The sequence below is a fragment of the Dipodomys merriami genome, unplaced genomic scaffold, assembly GCF_024711535.1.
Source record: "Dipodomys merriami isolate MVZ:Mamm:240054 unplaced genomic scaffold, mDipMer1.0.p SCAF_82, whole genome shotgun sequence".
NCBI classification, from domain to species: Eukaryota; Metazoa; Chordata; class Mammalia; order Rodentia; family Heteromyidae; genus Dipodomys; species Dipodomys merriami.
The window spans coordinates 5,631,233-5,658,347 of record NW_027206424.1 but is presented as its reverse complement, the minus strand read 5'-3'; the positions used below and the strand labels follow the sequence as shown (position 1 = coordinate 5,658,347).

At 57.6% G+C, this 27,115-nt stretch overlaps 1 protein-coding gene and 1 long non-coding RNA gene across 2 annotated transcripts in view; one reads left to right on the top strand and one right to left on the bottom strand.

The window, feature by feature from the left end:
• LOC138819864 (uncharacterized) overlaps positions 1 to 2,311 on the bottom strand; it is a 46,827-nt gene extending 44,516 nt beyond the window's left edge. The window contains exon 1 of the long non-coding RNA XR_011369656.1: positions 2,150 to 2,311. This is a non-coding gene — a long non-coding RNA (uncharacterized lncRNA). The remainder of the gene's footprint in view (positions 1 to 2,149) is intronic.
• A 51-nt stretch (positions 2,312 to 2,362) lies between these two features.
• Positions 2,363 to 27,115, top strand: part of Cfap46 (cilia and flagella associated protein 46) — a 92,468-nt gene continuing 67,715 nt past the window's right edge. Inside the window, exons 1-13 of the mRNA XM_070011425.1 lie at positions 2,363 to 2,451; positions 3,758 to 3,882; positions 4,191 to 4,322; positions 4,665 to 4,729; positions 6,017 to 6,181; positions 6,869 to 6,992; positions 7,373 to 7,467; positions 8,052 to 8,162; positions 16,433 to 16,532; positions 19,470 to 19,568; positions 20,971 to 21,161; positions 25,478 to 25,706; positions 25,890 to 26,013. Coding sequence (XP_069867526.1) covers positions 2,403 to 2,451; positions 3,758 to 3,882; positions 4,191 to 4,322; positions 4,665 to 4,729; positions 6,017 to 6,181; positions 6,869 to 6,992; positions 7,373 to 7,467; positions 8,052 to 8,162; positions 16,433 to 16,532; positions 19,470 to 19,568; positions 20,971 to 21,161; positions 25,478 to 25,706; positions 25,890 to 26,013 — 1,609 coding nt within the window. The 5' untranslated portion in view covers positions 2,363 to 2,402. The remainder of the gene's footprint in view (positions 2,452 to 3,757; positions 3,883 to 4,190; positions 4,323 to 4,664; positions 4,730 to 6,016; positions 6,182 to 6,868; positions 6,993 to 7,372; positions 7,468 to 8,051; positions 8,163 to 16,432; positions 16,533 to 19,469; positions 19,569 to 20,970; positions 21,162 to 25,477; positions 25,707 to 25,889; positions 26,014 to 27,115) is intronic.

Here is a 27,115-nt window from a genome sequence, read left to right as displayed (position 1 = left end):
GCTTAACCTCAAGGCCTAGCCTTGAGCTTCATTCTGCTCAAGGCTAGCATTTTATTACTTGAGCCACAGCTCTACTTCTGGCTTTTTTTTGACAGTTAACTGGAGACAAGAGTCTCACAAATTTTCCTGCCCAGACTGGCTTTGAGCAGCGATCCTCAGAGCTCAGCCTCCTGGTAGCGGGGCTGACACACACAGCTACCAGCTGAGGCGTTTACTGCAAGCACAGACTAAGCACACACAGGCCTCTTCCCCGAGACACCAGCCATGTGCCTTCTACAGGAGGACAAGGAGGCTTGTAAGTCAGTGCCCTGTAGGCAAGTGTTAACACGTTGATTTTAAGCCAGGGCCAGACTTTTGGGTGTTCGTTTGTTTTTGTCATGCACCTATGAGACGTCTTTTTTTATACTGGTTCACTTGCAGTTTAAATACCAGTGCTGTAAAAAAAAAAAAAAAAAAAAAAAAAGATAAACCCTGAAGAAAAAAAATGGAAGAAACCATAAGGTAGAAAAATCTGTCATGTTCATGGGTATACATAATATTGTGAAAATTATTATATTGGCATAAGCAACCTACAGAGTCAATAAAATCCCCACCAAGATTCCAAAAACTTTTAAATTTTACTGAGAAGGTGGTGTGCAGAGGGTTACAGTCACATGGGAAGGTGGTGTGCAGAGGGTTAGTCACATAAGTCAGGAAATGAGCAGATTTCTTTTTGAACCCTCATTTTCTTCCACTTTTCCTCCTCCCTGCTCCCTCCCCACCAAGTTGTAACGTTCATTTACAACATAGTCTAGTGAGTATCACTGTTGAATTGGTTCACCCACGGTTTCTGTGATTCCTCTTCCCTTCCCCAAATCAGATGAGCTTATCCACAAAACAAAGGGTACAGAAATTTAAAAAAAAGTGACAACAGAGACTAAACCAAAGGACAAAAAAGAAAAAAGAAATAACTGCAAACAGTACAATAAAACCCGTTTCCATTTCTCTGAGTTCGTTTCGACAAGCCTCATTTTCTATGGACCTGTGCACACAGCTCTTGAGCCACTGTAACCCTCTCTTCCCCTCATCTGTAAGAGCTGGAATACGTCTAGGCCTTCCTAGGCAATCCTAAAGTTCCTGTACAAACATGAAGGCCTTCAGTGACCACGGCAATCTCTCTGGAGATTCACACTCTCTGGCGTCAGAGCCTTAGGAACAAACCAGAGAGTAGAGGGCCCAGAAGTAACGATGCACAGCTATAGGCATTTCAGTTCAATGAATGTGCCAAACAAATCCAGCCAGACTCCAAGCAGACGCAGCTGGAAGGCGAGACGTCCACAGGGGAAGAGGACCTCCCCTGCAGGAAAGCCTAAGCAACTGGACGGGAGAGCGCTAGAGAACCTGGGCAGATCTCGGAAGGGAAGACACCGGACTCCAAACGGAAGCGTGGAGCTAAAGAGCTTCTCCCCAGTAAAGCAGATCACTATTGGATTCCACCCACAGAATGGGCGTCTCCTCCCCAGCCCTGAACCCAGGTTGCAGCGCTCAACAATCTACAGGTGCCCGCAGCCTCCCACAGGGCCACGCCCCTTTATGCCCAGGCTCCGCCCCCAGCCTCCCACAGGGCCACACCCCTTTACACCCAGGCTCCGCCCCAGCCTCCCAAAGGGCCACACCCCTTTATACGCAGGCCACACCTTTACTCTCAGGCCCCACCCAGACTCCCACAGGGCCACACCCCTTTATACCCAGGCTCCGCCCCAGCCTCTCACAGGGCCACACCCCTTTACACCCAGGCTCCGCCCCCAGCCTCCCACAGGGCCACACCCCTTTATACGCAGGCCACACTTTTACTCTCAGGCCCCACCCAGACTCCCACAGGGCCACACCCCTTTACACCCAGGCCCCGCCCCAGCCTCCCACAGGGCCACACCCCTTTACACCCCAGGCTCCTCCCCAGCCTCCCACAGGCCACACCCCTTTACACCCCAGGCTCCGCCCCAGCCTCCCACAGGGCCACACCCTTTACACCCAGGCCCCGCCCCAGCCTCCCACAGGCCACACCCCTTTACACCCAGGCCCCGCCCAGCCTCCCGGCCCCAGCCTCCCGCGCAGGTGTGGCCCCTTTCCCGCACAGGGCTGGGTGCTGGGCGCCAGGAGCAGCGCTCACCTGGGTCGTTCTGCGGGGCGCGGCTCCTCGCTCCTCGCTCCTCGCTCCTCTCCTAGCAGGACAGACAGCGGTGGTTGGAGGTTGGCAGGCCAGCAGCAGCCCGCGCCCCGCCCCGCGCGGAGCTGAGCCGCCGGCAGCGGTTCCGCCGGTCTCACGCCTCTCCCCCTCCCCGCGGGCCAGATCCGCGTCCGGCTGGTCGCTAGGCAACCGCCGTTGGTCGGGGCCTTGGCTGACGGAGCTCGGCCCAGGCGCCATGGACCTGGTCATCACACAGGAGCTGGCCCGCGCAGAGAGCCGCCAAGGTACCCGTGGGCCGGACCTCCCACCCCCGTGGGCCCGGACCTCCCTCCCCCGTGGGCCCGGACCTCCCTCCCCCGTGGGCCGGACCTCTCTCCCCGTGGGCCCAGACCTCCCACCCCCGTGGGCCCGGACCTCCCACCCTGTGGGCCCGGACCTCCCACCCTGTGGGCCGGACCTCCCACCCCCGTGGGCCGGACCTCCCTCCCCCGTGGGCCGGACCTCCCTCCCCCGTGGGCCGGACCTCTCACCCCCGTGGGCCGGACCTCTCTCCCCGTGGGCCCAGACCTCCCACCCCCGTGGGCCGGACCTCCCTCCCCCGTGGGCCGGACCTCCCTCCCCCGTGGGCCCGGACCTCCCTCCCCCGTGGGCCGGACCTCTCTCCCCGTGGGCCCAGACCTCCCACCCCCGTGGGCCCGGACCTCCCTCCCCCGTGGGCCCGGACCTCCCACCCTGTGGGCCCGGACCTCCCACCCTGTGGGCCGGACCTCCCACCCCCGTGGGCCGGACCTCCCTCCCCCGTGGGCCGGACCTCCCACCCCCGTGGGCCGGACCTCTCACCCCCGTGGGCCCGGACCTCCCACCCCCGTGGGCCCAGACCTCCCACCCCCGTGGGCCCGGACCTCTGATCCCCATGGGCCGGACCTCCCACCCTGTGGGCCGGACCTCTGATCTCCATGGGCCAGACCTCTGATCCCCATGGGCCGGACCTCTGATCTCCGTGGGCCGGACCTCCCACCCCCGTGGGCCCGGACCTCCCACCCTGTGGGCCGGACCTCCCACCCTGTGGGCCCTGACCTCCCACCCCCGTGGGCCGGACCTCCCACCCTGTGGGCCCTGACCTCCCACCCCCGTGGGCCGGACCTCCCACCCTGTGGGCCGGACCTCTGATCTCCATGGGCCAGACCTCTGATCCCCATGGGCCGGACCTCTGATCTCCGTGGGCCGGACCTCCCACCCCCGTGGGCCGGACCTCCCACCCTGTGGGCCGGACCTCCCACCCCCGTGGGCCCGGACCTCCCACCCCCGTGGGCCCAGACCTCCCACCCCCGTGGGCCGGACCTCCCACCCTGTGGGCCGGACCTCCCACCCCCGTGGGCCCGGACCTCCCACCCCCGTGGGCCCGGACCTCCCACCCCCGTGGGCCCGGACCTCCCACCCTGTGGGCCGGACCTCCCACCCCGTGGGCTAGACCTAGGTGGGACATGGGGTCTCCGTGGGCCAATGGGTGGGACATGGGGTCTCCATGGGCCTGCTGGGTGGGTCTTCTCTCCTAACACCTTGTGCCTCCGCCCACCCCTCCTTGGATAGACGCAGAGGCCCTGGAACGAGCCTACCAGTTGATCAAATCTGCCAACCTGGGGAAGTCTGAGTTCGACCCCTCAGAAAGCTTCAGCCCAGACCTGTTTGTGCTGTGTGCAGAACAGGCTCTCAAGGTGACTGCCCAGCCCCTTGGGAGGGCATCCCTACCTCTGGATGCACCAGTGGGGCGGGGGGACCCAAGGGAAGGGTGGGGTCAGTGATGGTGTGAGGGAGGTAGGGGTGGGCGGGTGACCCTGGGAGGGAGGGGAGGGGGAGGGCAATGATCCTTGGAGGAGGGGTGTATGGATGACCCATGGGGGAGAGGGAGTGATCCCATGGGGGAGGGGTGTGTGGGTGACCCTGGGGGTCAGGGGGTCGGTACTCAGGATGTACCATCCAAAGAGAATCTTTCAGGTTCTCTTTCGGTCCTGTTGTCTTGCAGATGGGACGGCCAGAGGTGAGCGAGGACTGCATCCAGATGTACTTCAAGGTGAAGGGACCCGTCACCCAGTTTCTGGGCCGAGCACACCTGTGCAGGGCCCAGTTATGTGCGCCACAGTCCGTGAACAACCTGGTGAGAGCACCCGGAACCCAGCATCAGCGGGTGGCAGCCTACACAGGTCTTAGAGTCGTGTTAGCAAAATGGAGTGACAGCCAGGGTGACGCTTTCCCTGTGGCACCAGTCACTGCTTGTCAGGTGGCTGACGTGTGTCAGCTGTGTCTGAGGAGCAGCAGGGGGCTGGGGGAGCCGGTGCCTGGTGCAGGCTGTGGGGTTCTGTCTCACACAGCCCCCCGCCCCGGGCTCCTCACTGTGTGTAAGCACGGTCTTCAGTGTGAGTGTCGGCAGAAGTGACAGCCACGGAGGGCACTTAGGCGGCAAGGTCATTTCACTTGTGCATTCTTGATGTTGTTTTAGGAGGAATTTGAAAACTGTGTGACTCAGTACATGAAGGCTATAAACTTTGCCAAAGGAGAACCCAGGTAGGCCTGGGTGAGCTGTCCCTCCCTCGTGGGGTTAGTGCCAACACCCATCCGTGGCTCTATCTGCTTGCGCGGTCCAGCTCCCCTTTCGGGTCTGTGTTGTGTTTTTAAGAGTGTTTGATCACAGGGGTGTCTTGTTGCGTGGGAGATGACCATGTCCACAGAGATGCTCTTGGGGCCTCGCCTTCCTGAGTGGCTGGTTGGGGTGTAGCTGAGGTGTTCTCCTGTGGACCTATCCCCTGGGCCGCTCTCCCTGGCCTTCCAAGGTCAGCATCTCAGCCAGGCACTGGTGGCTCGATCCTGGGAACTGAGGAAAGCCACTGGGATGCTATCTCCACTTTAACCACCCAAAAGCCAGAAGTGGAGCTGTGGCTCTAGTTGATAGAGCTCCAGCCTTGAGTGAAAAAGCTAAGGGACAGGGCCCACGCCCTGAGTTCAAGCCTCAGTACTGACATCAAAAAACAAAAACAGTATGTCTGCAGTGGGCTGGCGCCCACTGCTCCTGGGCCAAGGCCTCCCGTCTGCAAAGGTGCCTGCTCACAGTCCAGCGGTGGTCCACGTGACCAGTGCTTTCTTCTCCACAAATGGCACTGTTGGAAGTGTTCAGCTCACACCTAAACTGGAACTGCTGGCCTGTGGGGTATGGTAGAGAGTGTGAGGGACTCCCATTCACTCTCCTCTGGGATGGGCTTCCCTGGCCCCAGTCTCCCCGCCACGAGGTTGGGCGCCCAGCCCCGAGCCAGGTCCTGAGCACAGCCTGTTGTGGAGGGTGGTGCCGGAGGCTGGAGCCGGCCAGGGGGACATGGTGGTCAGAGCTGCCTCTGGAGGACTGGGGGGTGGCCCAGACTGCCCTTGGGGCCGAGAACTGCCCGCTGCGAGGCATCGGGTAGGCCCCGGAGGGAAGAGCCGCCCTCCACTGGTACCTTCCAGCCCCTGTGCCGCCCCCGTCTCCCTCCCCCCTCACGTTCTCACAGAATTCTTCCCCCTCCACCGGCTGACGGCCCTTCATTCAGCGCCACCTTCCATGCATGCTCCTCTCCGGCTCCTGGAGGGTTTTCATGGGGATCACAACTTTGTAGAATAAATGAGCGTAGCCTAGTCCAGACCTGGGAGTCATGGCAGCGTGTGGCAGACTTATGCAGCATGGGGCAGCCCTTGGTCCCGGGGCAGGGTGGGTACGGGGTGGGTACTGGAGGGTGTGGGGCATCTGCCCTTTCTCCCGGCCAGGGCTGGGGCCGGAGCCCCTGCTGCAGCCGCCCCAGACCCTGACGTGGCCCCCACCCGCAGGTATTACTTCCTGGTGTTCAATGCTTCGGTGCTGTACTGGCACATGGTGAGGCCCTTCCTCATCCCAGGATACCACCACTTGGTGATCCCCAGCCTCGCCCAGATTGTCAGCGTGTTAAATCAGACAGAGGAAGAAGACAAGGAGTGGCGAGCCGAGCTGATGATGTGAGTAGGTTCCCTGGCCCTGCCACCCGGGTGGCAGACCCTGCCCATCTGTGACTGGACTGCGACTCTGGTGGCCAGTTTGTAGTCCCTGCCGTCGATCCCACAGTGTCTGCCTCCCCCTATGATGTGTCTACAGACAAGAGACGTGTGTCCAGTCTCCAAGCAAAGGAATTACAGTTCCACCTCCAGACCCAGCCCACAGTTTAAAAATCTTAGTGCAGTGAATTCTTAGCATAGTGAGCACTCCAGCAGATAGCTAAGCCATGAGACAGCACCGGTGCCTGCTGGCCCAGCCAGACCTGAGAGCTACAGCCAACCCAGATAGACCACCAGCACTGGCCTGGTCACCGTGGGCTGCCCGGAAGGAGAGCTGTCTGTGCAGGCCAGGGACCTGACCATGGTATCCGAACCAGACTCCACTCTTAAATCTCCATCAGAAATTGTGGGCTTGTGGCCATTTGGAGAGCCTTTAAATGAAGTAGCTATGGATAAAAATGCTCCTTCAGCGTCCTTTTTGTATGTCCCTCATCATTAAAATGCCTTTCCCTTTGGTTGCTGTGGTGTCGTCTCTCCGCGTCGGTCCTGCAGTCCGCCGTCCTCCGGGCCCTTGCTAACTTTGTGACACGTAAGCATGCCCCTGCGTGCAGCGCCCTGGCGGCAGCTGAGCCCTGGCTTTTCTGTTGCCAGGGAGCTGCTGGACTGCTACCTGGAGGCGGGGAGGAAGGAGGATGCCGCCAAGCTCTGCACCACAGTGGCACCCTTCATAAAGGCCAACGTGCCACACAAGTACCGGCAGATCTTCTCCCTCATGGTGAGAAGCCGCTGCTCAGAAAACTGCATGGCACGTAGCACCCAGACACCACAATCAATCTGCGGACACCACAGGAAGCAAGTCCTGCCTTCCACCGCGTGCTGCATGATTGCTTTGGTCACTGGGGTGCGAATTTTGAAGAAGAACAGGAAACCTGTAATGTTACAGTTTCTAGGGCCTGAGCCCCCAGAGCGTTCGCCCCTTGTTAATAATATCGAATCAGCTTTCAATTAGAGCTGAAGAATCTGAAGATAAAGCTTAGTGAAGAGACACATCTTCATTACAAATATCAAATTTGTAAATAATAAAACCAGGACCCAGAGCTATGTCTCTAATTCCTTGTTTGGATCCAGATCGATACTCTGTGTATTTTATGTCAGGTTCGTCATGAATTAATGGATGAGCTCCAGTTAAGGGAAGAAAAGAAGAGTTCCATCAACCTGTCCGTCTCCTTCCTCATCAACACACTGAAGGCGTGAGTGGCTGGGGACAGCGCAGGCTGAGGTCACCTCCCCTGGGGGGCCTGAGGCTTCCACCAGGTCCAACGATGCAGAGCACTCCTGTGACGGGGACCGTGAGGGGGGCTGGAGCTCCTCAGAGGGCAGCGCTGGCGGTGGCCGGGGCCTATCTCAGTCTTGCTTGGGCAAAAGGGATCCATCATACGGTGGAGGTCAGCATTTGTCTCATGAGGAGGGGCTGAGGGGAGAGAGGAGGAAAAGCAGAGCTGGGACCACAGGCAGCGGGAGGCGCGGGGCAGAAGCTGGGACCACAGGCAGCGGGAGGCGCGGGGCAGAAGCTGGGACCACAGGCAGCGGGAGGCGCGGGGCAGAAGCTGGGACCAGGCAGCGGGAGGCGCGGGGCAGAAGCTGGGACCAGGCAGCGGGAGGCGCGGGGCAGAAGCTGGGACCACAGGCAGCGGGAGGCGCGGGGCAGAAGCTGGGACCACAGGCAGCGGGAGGCGTGGGGCAGAAGCTCTTCGTGGGAGACAGACGCCAGATTTAGCTACCCTTAGAACAAAGTTAACAAATTGTCAGTTTGTTTTGTTTGAATTCATTCTAGAAAACTGGATAAAAATGAAGTTCCAGAGGACTTCAGTGAAAGTCTGACAAAAGCCTATAAAAATTTAAGTCAGTACGATCACGAGCAGTCTCCTGCAGCCAAGGAAGAAAAGTAAGTGTGTGTTTCCACTTGACCCCACAGAAAGCAGAAAGTACCAGAAAGTGTGAAACGGCTCAGAACTCGGCACGTTGTGCCCACTGTGGAGCCTGGCTGGCCAGTGTTGGTCCTGAGGCCGGTACTGTTGGAGGGCACTTGGTGAGGTGACTTCATGTCAAATTTAACTCTGCACGCCCACAGTCTCCAGTCATTTAGTATTTGGCAGGTCACAGTGTGAACAGCCGGCGGGGCTGGGGGAGGGTGGGGGGGCCTGGGCATTGTCGCCTGGAGAGCCAGGGACCGCCCTCCTCCTTCAGACGCGTTGTCTCTTCACGGTCAGGGAGGGCTGCTGGCACCACGGCTGGGCCTCTCACCTCTCATCTGATGCCCAGCCGGTGAGCATCTGCCTCCTGGTCCTCACGGAGCTGCTGAGGCGGGAGGCCCCTGGCCTCCCCTGCAGGAAGGCCCTGTGTGTGAGGGGAGGAAGCTCGCCGTTTGCTCTGGGACTAGTGGTGAGGCGTGGTGTGGACTGGGGGCGTCCGGTGCTTCCCTAGCCTGCCAGTGCCCTGTCCCCGAGGAGCGTGAGGCTCCGGTGAGGCTCTGCAGGGTGTCGGTGGGCCTGACCCCAGGACCCGTGTCTTCAGGAGAGTGCACGGGGACAGGCCACAGGACAGCAGGAGATGCTGGGCTGGCTGAGTGTGGCCCAGGCTGGGGAGCCAGGGCCCTGCCCAGGCCTCAGCCGAGTGGGGCCGGGGTGCGGAGGCTTGGCCCTGTTTGTGGTGTGAGCCACTGGCCTGCCGCACTCTCTGGCGACCACCCTGGAGATGATGTGGGTTGTGTGTTCCTTGTTACTGCTCCACAGCAGAGGTCCAGCGAGGGGCCGCTGCCGCCCTCTGGTGGCTGGCTCACATGGCTGCCTGTGAGATCCAGCTGCAGAGCACCAGGCAGTCTGTGTGGGTGGCCCAGCCAGACGGTGGCGGTCTCTGCACTAGACACTGGCTGCCTGGGGGAGAGGGACATGCTGCTCCAGTGTGTCCCTCCCCCTGCCCCAGTGTGTCCCTCCCCCCTGCTCCAGTGTGTCCCTCTCCCCTGCTCCAATGTGTCCCTCCCCCCTGCTCCAGTGTGTCCCTCCCCCTGCCCCAGTGTCCCTCCCCACTGCTCCATTGTCCCTCCCCCCTGCTCCAGTGTGTCCCTCTCCCCTGCTCCAGTGTGTCCCTACCCTGCTCCACTGTGTCCCTCCCCACCTGCCCCAGTGTGTCCCTCCCCCCTGCTCCAGTGTGTCCCTCCCCCCTGCCCCAGTGTGTCCCTCCCCCCTGCTCCAGTGTGTCCCTCCCCCCTGCCCCAGTGTGTCCTTCTCCCCTGCCCCAGTGTGTCCCTCCCCCCTGCTCCAGTGTGTCCCTCCCCCCTGCCCCAGTGTGTCCTTCTCCCCTGCTCCAGTGTGTCCCTCCCCCCTGCCCCAGTGTGTCCCTCCCCCCTGCCCCAGTGTGTCCCTCCCCCCCGCTCCAGTGTGTCCCTCCCCCCTGCCCCAGTGTGTCCCTCCCCCCTGCTCCAGTATGTCCCTCTCCCCTGCTCCAGTGTGTCCCTCCCCTGCCCCAGTGTCCCTCCCCCTACTCTAGTGTGTCCCTCCCCCCTGCTCCACTGTGTCCCTCCCCCCCTGCTCCACTGTGTCCCTCCCCCCTGCTCCAGTGTGTCCCTCCCCCCTGCCCCAGTGTGTCCCTCCCCCCTGCCCCAGTGTGTCCCTCCCCCCTGCTCCAGTGTGTCCCTCTCCCCTGCTCCAGTGTGTCCCTCCCCTCTGCCCCAGTGTGTCCCTCCCCCCTGCCCCAGTGTCCCTCCCCCTACTCTAGTGTGTCCCTCCCCTCTGCTCCAGTGTGTCCCTCCCCCCTGCTCCACTGTGTCCCTCCCCCCCTGCCCCAGTGTGTCCCTCCCCCCTGCTCCAGTGTCCCTCCCCCTGCTCCAGTGTGTCCCCCCTTGCTCCAGTGTCCCTCCCCCTGTTCCAGGGTGTCCCTCCCCCTACTCCAGTGTGTCCCTCCCCCCTGCTCCACTGTGTCCCTCCCCTTGCTCCAGTATCCCTCCCCCCTGCTCCAGTGTGTCCCTCCCCCCTGCTCCAGTGTGTCCCTCCCCCTGCTCCAGTGTGTCCCTTCCCCCTGCTCGAGTGTCCCTCCCGCCTGCTCCAGTGTGTCCGTCTCCCCTGCTCCAGTGTGTCCCTCCCCCTGCTCCAGTGTGTCCCTCCCCCCTGCTCCAGTGTGTCCCTCCCCCTGCCCCAGTGTCTCCCTCCCCCCTGCTCCAGTGTGTCCCTCCCCCCTGCTCCAGTGTGTCCTTCCCCCTGCCTCATTGTGTCCCTCCCCCCTGCTCCAGTGTGTCCCTCCCCCCTGCTCCAGTGTGTCCTTCCCCCTGCTCCAGTGTGCCCCTCCCCCTGCTCCAGTGTGTCCCTCCCCCTGCTCCAGTGTGTTGCGCCCCCTGCTCCAGTGTGTCCCTCCCCCTGCCTCAGTGTGTCCCTCCCCCCTGCTCCAGTATGTCCCTCCCCCCTGCTCCAGTGTGTCCCTCCCCCCTGCTCCAGTGTGTCCCGCCCCCCCTGCTCCAGTGTGTCCCTCCCCCCTGCTCCAGTGTGTCCCTCCCCCCTGCTCCAGTGTCCCTCCCCCCTGCCCCAGTGTGTCCCTCCCCCCTGCTCCAGTGTGTCCCTCCCCCCTGCTCCAGTGTCCCTCCCCCCTGCCCCAGTGTGTCCCTCCCCCCTGCTCCAGTGTGTCCCTCCCCCCATTCCAGTGTGTCCCTCCCCCCTGCCCCAGTGTGTCCCTCCCCCCTGCCCCAGTGTGTCCCTCCCCCCTGCTCCAGTGTCCCTCCCCCCTGCTCCAGTGTGCCCCTCTCCCCCTGCTGTGCAGAAACTCTTTAATTTGATATAGTCTCATATGTCAGTTCTTTTGCCCATCGTCTTTCAGTCAGAAAGAACTTACCTGTGCCTATAATTTCAGGGTCTGCATGAGCTCTCTGATCCAATTGGCACATGGCTGGAGGCAGGGGTTCCGCTTCTTTTGCTTGCGGATGGAGCTCCAGCTCCCCAGCACCATTTTTGAAGGGGATACCTTTTCTCTAGAGCATGTTTTTTGCTCCTTTATTAAAACTTAGCTAGCTGTTGCTGTGGGATTTTACTTCTGGACCTTCTATACTGTTCCATTGGTCTTCAAACTGTTTTTGAACGAGTACCAAGCTGTTTTTGTTACCATGGTTCTGTCGTATAATCCCAAGTCTGGTATTGTGATACACTTTTTACTCTGGATTGCTTTTGTTTTCCAGGGTGTTTTATGCTTCTACATGAATTTTGTATTGACTTTGCTCATTCTATGAGGAATGATGTTGGGATTTGGGTGGGCATTGTGTTGGACCTGTGGATGGCTTTTGACAGTATGGCTGTCTTCACTGTGTTGAATTCTGCTGTCCCCCGCCCCCGACCACGGGAGCTCTTTCTCTGACTCCTTCTTCAATGTCTTTCTTCAAGGTTTTATAGCTCTCGTTGTAGAGATTTGTGACTTTCTTGGTTAATACCCAGGTCTTTTATTATTTTTGAGGTTACTGTGAATGGAATTTCTCCCTGATTTCTTTCTCACCCTGTTCATTGTTCATTTATAAAATGTAATATATAAATATATATAAATATATTAAAAAATTACTGCTTTTTGCATATTGGTTTTATATCCTGCTATGTTTACAGAGGTATTTATTAAGTTTTAGATTTTTTTTTGTAAGGTCTCCAGAGTCTGTTAACTATAAGATCACGTCATCTGTAAACAGGGATAATTCCACTTCTTCCTTCCCTCTTGGAATTCCTTTTATTTCTTTCTCCAGTCTTCCTGCTCTGGCTAGGAATTCTGGTGCTATACTGAGTGAGCGGGAGAGCAGAGGCCCTTTCCCATGCTTTAGGGGAAATGATCACATTGTCTCCTATTCCATGTGATGTGGGCCATAGATCTGTCCCATTAAGTTCAGGTGAGTTTCTTCCATTCCTGATTCTTCAAAGTTTTTATCATAAAATGATGGTAAATTTCATCAGACTTTCTTCTGCATCGATTGCAAAGATCCTGTGGTTTTGGTTATTGATTCTGTGTATGTGGTGTATTACACTTATTTTAATGTAATTTTAGGGATGAAACCAACTTGATCATGGTATATGATTTTTTTAATGTACTGTTGAATTTGGTTTGTAGGAATTTTATTGAGAATTCTTGCAACAATGTTCAAAAAAAGTAATTCATAATTCTGTTTGTGTTGTGTTTTTTTCTGGTTTTAGTGTGATTGTAATATTTGCTTGTCAGAATAAGTTTTGTAGTATTCCTCTTTTATTTTGTAAAAGAGATTGAGATATATTGGTATTAGTTCTTTGAGGTCTGGCAGAATTTGGCAGTGAATCCATCTGGTTCTGGGCTTTTCTTTGTCGGGAGATTCTTTATTACTATTTCAGTTTAGTTGCTTGTTACGTATGTAATAGCCTCTTAGTTTAATTTAAGCAGGTCAGCTCTATCTAAGAATTTGTCAGCCGGGTGCCGGTGGCTCACGCCTGTAATCCTACCTACTCAGGAGGCTGAGATCTGAGGATCACAGTTTAAAGCCAGCCAGAGCAAAAAAGTCCATGACACTCTTATCTCCAATTAAGCACCAGCCAAAGTGGAGCTGTAGCTCAAGTGGTAGAGTGCTAGGCTCAAGCACAAAAGCTCAGGGACAGCATCCCAACCCAGGACCCACAATAAATAAATAAACAAATAAATAAATAAAATATCTATTTCTTCTTATTTGAATATAGGCTTCTAAAGAATTTCCTCATGATCCTTTGATTTGTTTGGAATGTGTTGTGATATTCCCTATTAATCTCTAACTTTATTAATTTGAGTCTCCTCTCAATCTTTGGTCAAATTAGCTAAGTTATCAGTCTTATTTTTATCAAATAACCAATTTTTTGTCTCATTCTTTTTATAGTCTCCACTCATTCATTTCTTTCCTAGTTTTTGCTGTTTCTTTATAACTGCTAGTTGGGACTTGGTTTGTTCCTGTTTGTCCAGGTGTTTGAGGTACATTATAAGTCTGCCTACTTGAGAACTCTGTTTGTTTTTGTTTTTTCTATTTGAGAACTTTTTTCATTTGTTTTTAATATCGGCACTGATGGCTATAATTTTCCTCTCAATACTGGCTTTTCATCTCAAAGTTTCTGGTGTTTTCAAAGCTTTTGATATCATTAGATTCCAAGAACTTGTTGGTTTCTCCTTTTATTGCTTCAGTTACCTACATGGCATTGGACAGTGCACGGTTTGGTCTCCAAGCATGTGAATATTTTTTGTAGCACCTTTTGCTGTTGAGCTGTAGTTTAATTCTATTATGATCTAATGGAATAGTAGCAGTTACTTCAGTTTCCTGGCATGTGCTCAGACTTGGTATAAGTCTCAGGATGTGAACTATGCTGTGTGGAAACTGGATGAAATGCTCTTCAGATCTCTGTTTGATGACCTGTCTGCTGGTGGTAGTGTTCACACTGTTTGATGACCTGTCTGCTGGTGGTAGTGTTCACACTGTTTGATGACCTGTCTGCTGGTGAGAGTGTTCACACTGTTTGATGACCTGTCTGCTGGTAGGAGTGTTCACACTGTTTGATGACCTGTCTGCTGGTGAGAGTGTTCACACTGTGATGACCTGTCTGCTGGTAGGAGTGTTCACACTGTTTGATGACCTGTCTGCTGGTGAGAGTGTTCACACTGTTTGATGACCTGTCTGCTGGTGGGAGTGTTCACACTGTTTGATGACCTGTCTGCTGGCGGGAGTGTTCACGCTGTTTGATGACCTGTCTGCTGGTAGGAGTGTTCACACTGTTTGATGACCTGTCTGCTGGCGGGAGTGTTCACACTGTTTGATGACCTGTCTGCTGGCAGGAGTGTTCACACTGTTGGGATGACCTGTCTGCTGGCGGGAGTGTTCACGCTGTTTGATGACCTGTCTGCTGGTAGGAGTGTTCACACTGTTTGATGACCTGTCTGCTGGCGGGAGTGTTCACACTGTTTGATGACCTGTCTGCTGGTGGGAGTGTTCACACTGTTTGATGACCTGTCTGCTGGCGGGAGTGTTCACACTGTTTGATGACCTGTCTGCTGGCGGGAGTGTTCACACTGTTTGATGACCTGTCCTCTGGTGGGAGTGTTCACACTGTTTGATGACCTGTCTGCTGGTGGGAGTGTTCACACTGTTTGATGACCTGTCTGCTGGTGGTAGTGTTCACACTGTTTGATGACCTGTCTGCTGGTGGTAGTGTTCACACTGTTTGATGACCTGTCTGCTGGTAGGAGTGTTCACACTGTTTGATGACCTGTCTGCTGGTGAGAGTGTTCACACTGTTTGATGACCTGTCTGCTGGTAGGAGTGTTCACACTGTTTGATGACCTGTCTGCTGGTGAGAGTGTTCACACTGTTTGATGACCTGTCTGCTGGCGGGAGTGTTCACACTGTTTGATGACCTGTCTGCTGGCGGGAGTGTTCACACTGTTTGATGACCTGTCCTCTGGTGGGAGCGTTCACACTGTTTGATGACCTGTCTGCTGGCGGGAGTGTTCACACTGTTTGATGACCTGTCTGCTGGCGGGAGTGTTCACACTGTTTGATGACCTGTCTGCTAGTGAGAGTGTTCACACTGTTTAATGACCTGTTTGCTGGTGAGAGTGTTCACACTGTGATGACCTGTCTGCTGGCAGGAATGTTCACACTGTTTGATGACCTGTCTGCTGGCGGGAGTGTTCACACTGTTTGATGACCTGTCTGCCGGCGGGAGTGTTCACACTGTTTGATGACCTGTCTGCTGGCGGGAGTGTTCACACTGTTTGATGACCTGTCTGCTGGTGGGAGTGTTCACACTGTTGGCATGACCTCTCTGCTTCTGAGCTGGGATGTATTACTTCAGTGTGTGACAGTGAACCTAAGTTTGCTGCTATCTCGTGCCTGTCTGTTGTCAGTTGTAAGTTGGATTATTCTCATTCTCTTTATTGGTATGAAGTGAGCTTCTTTGTCTCTTCTGAATGATTTTGTTTTGAAGTCTGTTTTACCAGATACAAACATGGTTGCTTCTGGCTGCTTTCTGAGCCCATTTGCTTGAAGGTCTTCTATCCTTTCTCTCTGAACTGACTTTTACTGATGCTGCTGACTTCCTGATCCCCTGCTCCGGCCACAGAAGCCAGACACCAGTTCCAAATTCCTTGCCATTTCCCTTCTCCGTCGATTGCTTTTCTATGATTTCCTGAGTTCCCATGAGCTCCACGAAGCTCCTCCTCTCTCCTCATCTTTCTCTCCTCAGAATCTACTCACTTTGTGTCACTGGATTTTTCTTGTTGATGGAATGAATGAATGAAATGAAATGAATGGGTGAAATGAAAATGGAAAATGCTGTTGAGCCTTCATCTTGCCCTGCCTCCTGCTACATGAACTACCATTTCGATTTTATAGATTTTGCTAGCAGAAATGTTATATTTAACATGAGTTGGATGTTGGACAGCATTGACTCCCACCAGCCCAGTGCTCCATGCTGAACTGAGTCACTGAGGGTGAGGCTCAGAGGACCCTGGAGGTCTCTCTCTATCTGAGAGCCTCACAAGGTCTATCTGCTGCCCAGACCGAGGCTGCCAGCACCTGGTGGCTTTCAAACCAGGTACTGTGGAAGAGTCTCCACAGAGCAGTGGGCAGGCATGAGGCCAGCAGGCCCGGCCCGGTCTGCACACACAGCACACTCTCCGTTCATCCTCACCGCCTGTGAGGAATCTTAAACTATGCTGTTTCTTCTACAACCTGGTCCTTTTTCAAAGCCGATTGGCTACCACAGGCCCTTGTGCTTCCATACACATTTAACATAAGCCGGCCAGTTGCACTGAAGGCCATTTGTGAAATCCCAGATGGCCTGAGCACTGTCCAAGCAGAAGGCTGCCCCTCCCTGGGCCGCCTGGCTGCTCACCCAGCCATCAGCATGGGTGCTGTGCAGGGCAGCATCCTGACGAACCCATGTGGCCCTGCTCTGCCCAGGGGACTCGGTGGGTACAACGCAGCATGCGAGGCCCAGCACGGAGGGCAGGGGGAGCAGCCAGGCTGTCACTGGGGAAGGCGGCCAGCACACAGGCCCAGCAGTGCCTTGGCTCATCATTATTTCCTATCAACCTGTTGCTCCTGCCTGAGTCCCAACAGAGCAGAGACACAGAGATGGGTGGTGTGCACAGAGGCAGGCAGTGAGCACGGCCAGACCCCTGCTGAACCAATGCCCTCTCGTTTCTTTCCAGGATGTCTTTGCTTTTTGAATTAGCTCATCTTTCTCTGGACCTGAAATGTCAGGGGGTAGTCTCTGATTGCATCTCAGATCTGAGTGAAATCGAGGACAAAGTAAGTAACTTAATGATAGAACATACTGATGACATGGGCAGCAGAAACCCTCCAGCTCTCATTACATGTGCTGTGTGTGGTCATCCGGTCCTCTTCATGTGTGTTTTATGTGGTCATGTGCACTGTGCACAGTCATCTGGTCCTCTACATGTGTGCTGTGCGTGGTCATCCAGTCCTCTTCATGTGTATTGTACATGATCATGTATGTTGTATGTGGTCATCCAGTCCTCTTCATGTGTATTGTACATGATCATGTATGTTGTATGTGGTCATCCAGTCCTCTTCATGTGTGCTGTGCATGGTCATCTGGTCCTCTTCATGTGTGCTGTGCGTGGTCATCTAGTCCTCTTCATGTGTGCTGTGTGTGGTCATCTGGTCCTCTTCGTGTGTATTGTACATGGTCATGTATGTTGTGTGTGCTCATCTGGTCCTCTTCGTGTGTATTGTGCATGGTCATGTATGTTGTGTGTGGTCATCCGGTCCTCTTCATGTGTGTTGTACATGGTCTTCTGGTCCTTGTCATAAGCACTGTGCCTGGTCATCCAGTCCTCTTCATATGTGTCGTTAAGAGTCATCCAGTCCTCTTCATGTGTGTTGTATGTGGTCATGTGTATTGTGTCATCTGATGCTCTTCATGTGTGCTGTGCATGGTCATCCAATTCTCTTCATGTGTGCTGTGCATGGTCATCTGGTGCTCTTCATGTGTGATGTGTGTGGTCTTCTGGTCCTCTCATGTGTGCTGTATGTGGTCATCCGTCCTCCTCATGTGTGCTGAGTGTGGTCATCCAGTCCTCTTCATATGTGTTGTGCATGGTCATCGGTCCTCTTCATGTGTGATGTGTGTGGTCATCCAGTCCACTTCATGTGTGCTGTGGTCATCTGGTCCTCTTCATGTGCACTGTACATGGTCATCTGGTGATCTTCACGTATGCTGTGTGAGGTCATCTGGTCCTTGTCATGTGTGTTGTACTTGGTCATGTGCACTGTGCATGGTCATCCGTCCCTCTTCATATGTATTGTACCTGGTCATCGGTCCTCTTCACGTGTGCTGTGCATGGTCATCCGGTCTTTTTCATGTGTGTTGTGTGTGGTCATCAGGTCCTCTTCATGTGTGCTGTGGTCATCTGCTTCTTTTCATGTGTGCTGTTCATGGTCATCTGCTTCTTTTCATGTGTGTTGTGTGTGATCTCAGGTCCTCTTCATGTGTGCTGTGCACGGTCATCTGCTTCTTTTCATGTGTGTTGTGTGTGATCTCAGGTCCTCTTCATGTGTGCTGTGCATGGTCATCTGGTCCTCTTCATGTGTGCTGTTCACGGTCATCTGCTTCTTTTCATGTGTGCTGTGCACGGTCATCTGCTCCTCTTCATGTGTGCTGTGCACGGTCATCTGCTTCTTTTCATGTGTGTTAGTGTGGTCTCAGGTCCTCTTCATGTGTGCTGTGCACGGTCATCTGGTTCTCTTCATGTGTGCTGTTCACGGTCATCTGCTTCTTTTCATGTGTGTTGTGTGTGGTCTCAGGTCCTCTTCATGTGTGTTATGTGTGGTCTCAGGTCCTCTTCATGTGTGCTGTGCACGGTCATCCGGCCCTCTGCACAGGGTTGTACATGGTCACATGACATCTTTAGTTCCCACCTGCCTTTCCTGTGCACCTTCACCACCAGCCCGGGCCCATGCTGCCCTCCTCTGTTGCTGCAATCACACACATAGGCCATGAGATGTGGCCCTCACATACACAAACAGCACTGCTCTCCAGAGGATGTTTGAGAGCTTGCACCCAAAGTATTAGGAGTGCTGGCCTCCTGTAGCCTTGCCTGTAACAAGAGGCCTTCCTGAGTGCCACGGCAGCTCCGATTGGAATGGAGGTAAGATGACAAATGATGGGTCTCAAAGGCTGCAGCCTGCCTCCCGCTGTCATACTGGCCACCAGCTGTGTGTCCCGTCCCGAGTTACCATGAAGGTGGACACCAACAGACCTTCATAGCCTGCCGGATGCTGGACAGACAAGAAGCAGCTCACTCAGCAAGAGGGAGACCACTAGTACATTTGAGTGTGAACTAAGAACATTGTTTCCATGGAAATGAAACTTTGTCTCTACCCTGGCCATCAGATGACTCTTAGACAGGGCTGGACAGTGGTTCAGGAGGTCGGCGGGGGGGGGGGGGGGGAGGGCTGGGGACAGTGCCCAGGCTCTGATTTCAAGCCCCAGCAAAAAAATAAACAACAAGACAGAAAAGGAAGAAAGAAACAAAGAAAGTGTTATATTTTGCTCATATAGTGTATATTTTAATGAGGCTATTTAAAAAGAATCACCTCCCCCCAAAAATCAGTAGATGAAAGCTGCAGTTGAAAGGCGGATGGAAGTGTTCTTCTTGATACCTGCAGGCACTCCTCTGCCTAGGCCGCCTGTGGCAGGTACAGGCGCCTAACGCTGCATCACAGGGAGAGCAGAGCTGTCTGAGGATGATGAGAAGCAGGAACTTTCTGGTTGGCTCTCATGGTTGCTGGGCGCTGGATCTGCTCCAGGAATCCTTGGTGCTGACGGGGGCGGGGTGGCCCAGGAGCACAGGGACCCCAAACCACATCCACAACCCTTGCTGTTGGCCCAGGGCTCCAGGCCAGAAGTAAAAGAAAGCATGCTTACTAAATTTCTAGAAGCAGTTTATCTGGATTGTTTTAATTATTTAAAACTTCAAGGTCCACTGCAATTAATGAGCTTCTCCCCTCCCCCAGCCCCCCCATTGCAAAGGTAAGAACAACAACAAGAAGTTAGCTTTCTCGCAGAAACCTTTTGCATCTTTGGAAACATTGAACAATGCTCTTAGGCATCTTTGTTCTCTTTCTTGAACTTCTGCCCAGTGCACTGCCGTGGTTTATGTGGTCTTCACATCAACGGATGTGTGGTGGCTTTCATGACAAGTCTCCTTCTTGGATCCACAGGACTCTGTAAAGTCCATTGAAATTGAATGTCTGGACTGTGAATTGGAGGCTCTGATCCTTGAAAGCAGAGTGAAGGCCTACCTCCGAGATGCTGTGGAGGTAAAGCCGTGGACGCCGCTCTGCAGGTGGCTGGGGGTCACTGCATCGAGGACAGGCTTGAGGGCTCTGCAGGTGGCGTCTGGGCCCCACTGCTGGACACAGCCTGGCTTGTGGTGCTCGGGACAGGGGCTGTGGGGAGGGGTGGGGTGCAGCCTCCTGGGAAGGAGGCCAGAGCCCCTGTGCCAGGGCCTGGGCCACAGGACCCCAGGTGGGTCTCTGATGGCTCCAGCCCCACCCTTCTGCAGACTGACCAGAGCCTCCCCCTGCCCAGGCCGCCCCACACCTAGCATCACTTGCCCTTGGATGACCGTGGTCAGCGTGGCTCACATTGTGGGGGAGCGCCCTGTGCGGGGCAGGGCCTCCCCTGTGTGGGGCAGGGCCTCCCGCTGCCCCGGCCCGGCTAGAGCAGGCATGGCTCAGGGCCGCAGCCTCTGGGGAGGCAGGGTCAGAGGCTGGGTATGGAGTTGCAAGCATTAGTGACCGTGGATCTAGAAATTCCTATCGACTCTTCTTCCATAAGAATTTGGCGTCCACCAAAAGGAAAACATGATGGGAACAGAGTGCCCGGCGCTCTGATGTGGGCCAAGGCGCCCTTCCCGCGGTGGCGCCAGCAGGGCACAGCCAGGCTGGCTGCCCCGCGGGACTGGGCACAGGGCTGGGCTGGACACACCCCGCACTCCCTGCTCTGGGTGTGTGCCTGTGTCCACCTACGCCAGGCTACCCCAGGGTGGTCACAGATGGCTGGAGCTGCCTGCGCTGCGGCCTGGCAGGCAGTGCACCGCGATGAGACGCGGGCTTGGAAGTGATTTACGGAGGACACAGGCTGCCATGTGTTGAGGAGGGACTACAACCCAGGCTGGTCGGGCTGAGTCCTGGGGCTGTGTGGCGTGCCCTCCCCTTGGGAGGGGCTGCGGCTTTAGTCCCGAGGCTTTGACAGACTGGCTCCATCCAGACAGGGCTCCACCCTGCAGCTCAGGAGCAGCAAGAGGGAGGAGCAGGGGCGGGCATGAACAGGTGGGGTTGGGCAGTGGTGTAGGGCAGGCTTAGAGCTGGGCGAGTCCTGACACCCCAGCCCACAGCCTCTCTGTGGAGAAGGGTCCGAGGGACAAACCAGAGGGGGTGTTATTTGGACCGTAACACAAGAAGTAGGCCCCAGTTGGAGACAAGGTTAGGAAGTAGAGATGCAGATGGTACTCATGGAAGAACACAAGGACCTGCAGAGAGGCTAAAGCCAGCAGACATCCTGGGGAGACGGGTGCCCTGCCACAAAGCTCCCCGGCCTGGAGACCGGGGAGCAGTCCAGCGGGCCCAGGCCTTCCTGCCGCCGGCCCCACACAGCTCTCTGGGCTCTGGCTTCCAGCCGCAGCCTCGCTCACGGTCCTCACGGCGCGCTGCCCTGCAGGACCAGCTGGACATCATCAACAGGCTAGACCTGGTGCTGCAGCGTGCCGTCCGCCTGGGCGACCCCCAGGCCGTGCAGGTGGTCTGCACCGCCCAGTGGAACCTCTGCCTGCCCCTGCTGCAGCACAGCCTGAGGCACCACCTCCGCAGGCCGCTCACCAACGTGGCCGACGTCCTGGAGAAGGTGGACAGGTAGGCGCCCGGGCCTGGCGGGGTTTCGGGGCCCGTGGCCGGGTGGGGGGGCCGCAGAGAGGGGCGGAGCCAGGTGCCCCGCCCCGGCTCCCAGCAGCACAGGCAGGCCTCACTGTACCCCGGAGCCCCGCTCACACTGGCTGCCTCAGGTGGGTCAGTGCTCTGCCTGCGGATGCTGTGGGATCCCCCCCCCCCGCCCCGTGCTCTGCCTGTGGATGCTGTGGGATCCCCCCCCCCCGTGCTCTGCCTGTGGATGCTGTGGGATTCCCCCCCTCCCCCCTCCCCCCCCCCCGTGCTCTGCCTGTGGATGCTGTGGGATTCCCCCCTCCCCCGCCCTGTGCTCTGCCTGTGGATGCTGTGGGATTCCCCCCCTCCCCCGCCCTGTGCTCTGCCTGTGGATGCTGTGGGATTCCCCCCCCTCCCCCCCCCGTGCTCTGCCTGCGGATGCTGTGGGATCCCCCCTCCCCCGCCCTGTGCTCTGCCTGTGGATGCTGTGGGATTCCCCCCCCTCCCCCCCGCCCCGTGCTCTGCCTGCGGATGCTGTGGGATTCCCCCCCTCCCCCGCCCTGTGCTCTGCCTGTGGATGCTGTGGGATTCCCCCCCCTCCCCCCCCCGTGCTCTGCCTGTGGATGCTGTGGGATTCCCCCCCTCCCCCGCCCTGTGCTCTGCCTGTGGATGCTGTGGGATTCCCCCCCCTCCCCCCCGCCCCGTGCTCTGCCTGCGGATGCTGTGGGATTCCCCCCCTCCCCCGCCCTGTGCTCTGCCTGTGGATGCTGTGGGATTCCCCCCCCTCCCCCCCGCCCCGTGCTCTGCCTGTGGATGCTGTGGGATTCCCCCCCTCCCCCGCCCCGTGCTCTGCCTGCGGATGCTGTGGGATTCCCCCCCTCCCCCCCGCCCCGTGCTCTGCCTGCGGATGCTGTGGGATCCCCCCTCCCCCGCCCCGTGCTCTGCCTGTGGATGCTGTGGGATTCCCCTCCCCCCCCGCCCCGTGCTCTGCCTGCGGATGCTGTGGGATTCCCGCCCCCCCCCTCCCATGCTCCACTTCCTGGTCAAGTTCAGTCTTTCCTGTGAGCACATCCTCAGACACACAGACACGCAGGTGTCTGTACCCGGCAGTCGATACTCCACATTTCCCTTAGACCCAGGGTGAGCGAGCATCTTTCCCATTCTGAATGTGCTCAGCTGCCTCCTTGCACAACATCCGTGCTCCACACTCCCTTCTCTGGCAGGCTTCATACAGGGCACACGGCCTTTGTAAAATGAGTTGTCACGTGTCTGTTCAAAGTCATTTTCCAAAGTGTGTGGTCTACTCGTGATTCCCCCTTAAACTCTGGGTAAGAGGACCATGGTGGGCCAGGGCCTGGGGTGCTGGGCTTGCTTATCATATTCTGGGGGAACTCTCTGGTGAGACCCACCCAGCCGCGGTGGCTCCTGGGCACGGGGTCCCCTCTGATTGTGTGGCTTCTGGATTTTTGTCTGGCAGCTGGGCGTGTGTCCTGACTTGGCTCCGGGGTCTCCGGGCCCTGTTCTCCGCGCGGCTCTGAGGACCCCAGAGGCTGGGGTCGGCCCTGCTCCCTGCGGCCTGGGGCTGGCGCCGTGACTGGCGTGCTGTGGGATGCTCTCCGTGCCACCGACTCCCCGCGGCCTCCTCGGGGGCTCATGTGCATTCTGAGACTCCTCTATCTTTCCCTGGTTGGCTCTGTGGCCTCTCCACTGTGCCCCTAGGGGCCGGGCATCTCCAGAGCGGTGTGGCGTGCCCTTGGTCCGGTTCAGACCTTTGCCTCCCACTGGTCCTGTGGCACAGACCTGTGACGTCAGGAAAACAGCGGCGGCTTGGATTTGCCCCTCTTTGCCAGTTCCAGTGTCCCACAGAGCAGAGCCCATCTGCGTTACCTCCCCCTCCAGCAAGGCGTGGCTGGTGGACCCCTCGGCTCCACTCCCTGCAGTGACCCCTCTGCAGAGTCCCCGCGGGCTGGGTGCAGGCACTGTATCACTGGTCTCTGGTGGACCCCTCGGCTCCGCTCCCTGCAGTGACCCCTCGGCTCCGCTCCCTGCAGTGACCCCTCTGCAGAGTCCCCACGGGCTGGGTGCAGGCACTGTACCACTGGTCTCTGGTGGACCCCTCGGCTCCGCTCCCTGCAGTGACCCCTCTGCAGAGTCCCCACGGGCTGGGTGCAGGCACTGTACCACTGGTCTCTGGTGGACCCCTCGGCTCCGCTCCCTGCAGTGACCCCTCTGCAGAGTCCCCACGGGCTGGGTGCAGGCACTGTACCACTGGTCTCTGGTGGACCCCTCGGCTCCGCTCCCTGCAGTGACCCCTCTGCAGAGTCCCCACGGGCTGGGTGCAGGCACTGTACCACTGGTCTCTGGTGGACCCCTCGGCTCCGCTCCCTGCAGTGACCCCTCTGCAGAGTCCCCACGGGCTGGGTGCAGGCACTGTACCACTGGTCTCTGGTGGACCCCTCGGCTCCGCTCCCTGCAGTGACCCCTCTGCAGAGTCCCCGCGGGCTGGGTGCAGGCACTGTATCACTGGTCTCTGGTGGACCCCTCGGCTCCGCTCCCTGCAGTGACCCCTCTGCAGAGTCCCCGCGGGCTGGGTGCAGGCACTGTATCACTGGTCTCTGGTGGACCCCTCGGCTCCGCTCCCTGCAGTGGCCCCTCTGCAGAGTCCCCGCGGGCTGGGTGCAGGCACTGTACCACTGGTCTCTGGTGGACCCCTCGGCTCCGCTCCCTGCAGTGGCCCCTCTGCAGAGTCCCCGCGGGCTGGGTGCAGGCACTGTATCACTGGTCTCTGGTGGAAAGTTGAGGCAGCTCAGCCATGGTTCCTCTGGACGCTCTAGTCTCTAACTTTACTTCCCAACACCGTGCTTGTGGTGCTTCTAGAGGGCCTTTTGTTTAAATTCTGTCTGGGGGTGTCTACCGTTCCGGGGTGTGTAAAGTGATGCTTTTGTCAGCTCTGAGAGGTCATTAGCTGTTGTTTCTTCAATCCATTCCTCTTCCTCTGAGACCACTAAAATGTGGCACGGCCCTGCCCCTCCAGGATTTCGCTGTGTTTGAATCCCTCGCACTCACTCCTTCCTTCTGCCTTCCGTCTCTAATGAAATTCCCTACCTGCTCTTTCATTAATGCTGTTTTTCCTTCCGTGTGTGGACATACTTTGGCTGTTGACACCTCCAAGCGGCGGTGTCCCTGAGGGCCGCCCCCCTCTCCAGCTGCGTGCCCGGCCCTCCCCCAGGTTACCTTCGCATTTTGTCCTTCTGAGTGCCGTCTGGGGGTCTTGATGTCAGGGAGGTGTGTCTCCTGCTCTTGGCCTGCTGGGACTCCGCCTGGCAGCATCCGGCCTGTGTGATCAATCCAGCTGTCGCGGTAGGTTTTGTTTGAGCCATTATAGGCAGTTTGTGTCACACCATAGCAACCAAACCCTGTGCCCTGACCTCTCCAGCTCGGCTTGCAGGATGCGGCCACCGCCATAGGCCATCACCAGGGTCCTTCCTGAATGCCTTCTCTTCTTAAACACCACTCTACCACCCTTAAGTCGTTATACAAAGGCGTTGCTGTTCAGGAAATGAGTCAGGAACGTGATGCTTCTGGATCGCATCACACCCTGCGTTGTTCTCTGTCCCTCCCTCCTGCTCTCTGCCGCGGCCTCAGCCAGTGCTACCTGGTGTCTGTGCCAAGAAGCAACTGCCCTCTGTCTTGGGTCCGGGTGCGCTGATGCTGTGGTGGTGGTGTGGCCCGTGAGAGGGCAGGAAGCAGAAGTCACTACAGAAGCACTGGTCTGCAGGTCTCTCAGCCAGCTGCGTTCGCCCCTTTCTGGCGGTGTGGAGTCTGTCTGTGAATCTGCTGGTTGTGGTTTTCCTGCCTCGTGGCCCCTCTCTGGCCGGGCCGTCAGCTCGTGGGGGGTGTTGGGGTACAGCCTGCACGACCCCGTGCTGCACCGCGCTCTTCAAGGGCCGCACGCCCACCTTAGCCAGCTCCTCTGCCCTGAGCACAGATGAAAGGCTGTGTTACACCACCATGGCCAGGATGCCAGAGCCTTGTGCAGCAGACAGGGCCAACCTGGGCCAGGCCTGCCTGCCGCCTTTCAGCCCCCCTCCCCACCCCCCCAGTGCCCAGGGCTCTTGCCGGACTGGCTCTGTGTTTTCCAGTGGCTGAAGAGACGCTCTCCATTCATCTGCCCCTGTTTGTGGCACCTCAGGGCAGGGCACTGGCAGGAAGGGGGCTGGAAAGCAGGAGGCTGGGCAGCCCCACCTGAGGAGGCTGGTGCCTGGCGGGCTCCCGCAGGGCCTCCTGACGCGCACGCACCCCCGCTCCAGTCTCATGACCCTGCTACGCTGCCAAGTGCACATGGAGCTGGGGCACATGGAGGAGGACGCGGACCAGCTGGAGACGGCCATGGAGCACCTGCGCAAGGCCTCGGCCCTGGACACCCTGGGCGTCTACCAGGACAAGCTCAGGATGGGCTTCAACCGGATACACCTGTGCACCATGCTGTACCACTCCCCAGAGCGCGCAGAGGACAAGGCCAACATGGCCATCCAGCAGGTAGCAGGGCAGGGCCGCGCACCCCAAGACCCAGGCCCTGGCTAAGCCGCAGGACTAGGCCTAGGAGGGGGCTGGGTAGGGCCACAGCCCCTGCGCCAAAAGCCAAAGGCCAAGAGTTCTCACAAGTCCCAGGAAGAGCCACTGCGCACACCGTGCCCGCCATATCAAATCTTGTTTCCGCAGGCCAAAAAAGCCACGCACCCCAAAGACAGTGTGAGGAAGAAGCGTGCGCTTCTGGTGAACGCAGGGCTGGCCCTTGCCCCTGACACCTTCCAGATCGTGCTGGACAGCGAGAACGAAGCCAGAGGTGAGCAGTGCTCCGTCCGCCAAGAGCCGGGCGCTCTTACTTCAGAGGATCCTCCTCGGCTCCGGGCCCGAGGGCCTGGGCTGCCTTGAGCCGGCCCTGCCGCTTCTGCCCAGCAAGGCTGCCTCCTGAGGCTCTGCAAACATAGCTACTCTCAAGGCCAGGTTTGGCCGTGGAGCGGCCTGAGGCCCAGGGACACTGCCTGGGACTCCCACCCAGGGTGGCTACTTGGATCAGACCTAAGTATATTCCACTCCCCCAGACCATCACGGCACACCCACTCCCGCAGACCATCGCACACCCACTCCCCCAGACCATCACGGCACACCCACTCCCGCAGACCATCGCACACCCACTCCCCCAGACCATCGCACACCCACTCCCCCAGACCATCATGGCACACCCACTCCTGCAGACCATCATGGCACACCCACTCCCCCAGACCATCATGGCACACCCACTCCCGCAGACCATCGCACACCCACTCCCCCAGACCATCGCACACCCACTCCCCCAGACCATCATGGCACACCCACTCCCCCAGACCATCATGGCACACCCACTCCCCCAGACCATCGCACACCCACTCCCCCAGACCATCGCACACCCACTCCCCCAGACCATCGCATACCCACTCCCGCAGACCATCGCACACCCACTCCCCCAGACCATCATGGCACACCCACTCCCCCAGACCATCGCACACCCACTCCCCCAGACCATCGCACACCCACTCCCCCAGACCATCGCACACCCACTCCCCCAGACCATTGCACACCCACTCCCACAGGCCATCGCACACCCACTCTTCCAGACCATCGCACACCCACTCCCCCAGACTATCGCACACCCACTCCCGCAGACCATCATGGCACACCCACTCCCGCAGACCATCGCACACCCACTCCCCCAGACCATCATGGCACACCCACTCCCCCAGACCATCGCACACCCACTCCCCCAGATCATCGCACACCCACTCCCCCAGACCATCGCACACCCACTCCCCCAGATCATCGCACACCCACTCCTCCAGACCATCGCACACCCACTCCCGCAGACCATCGCACACCCACTCCCGCAGACCATCACACACCCACTCCCG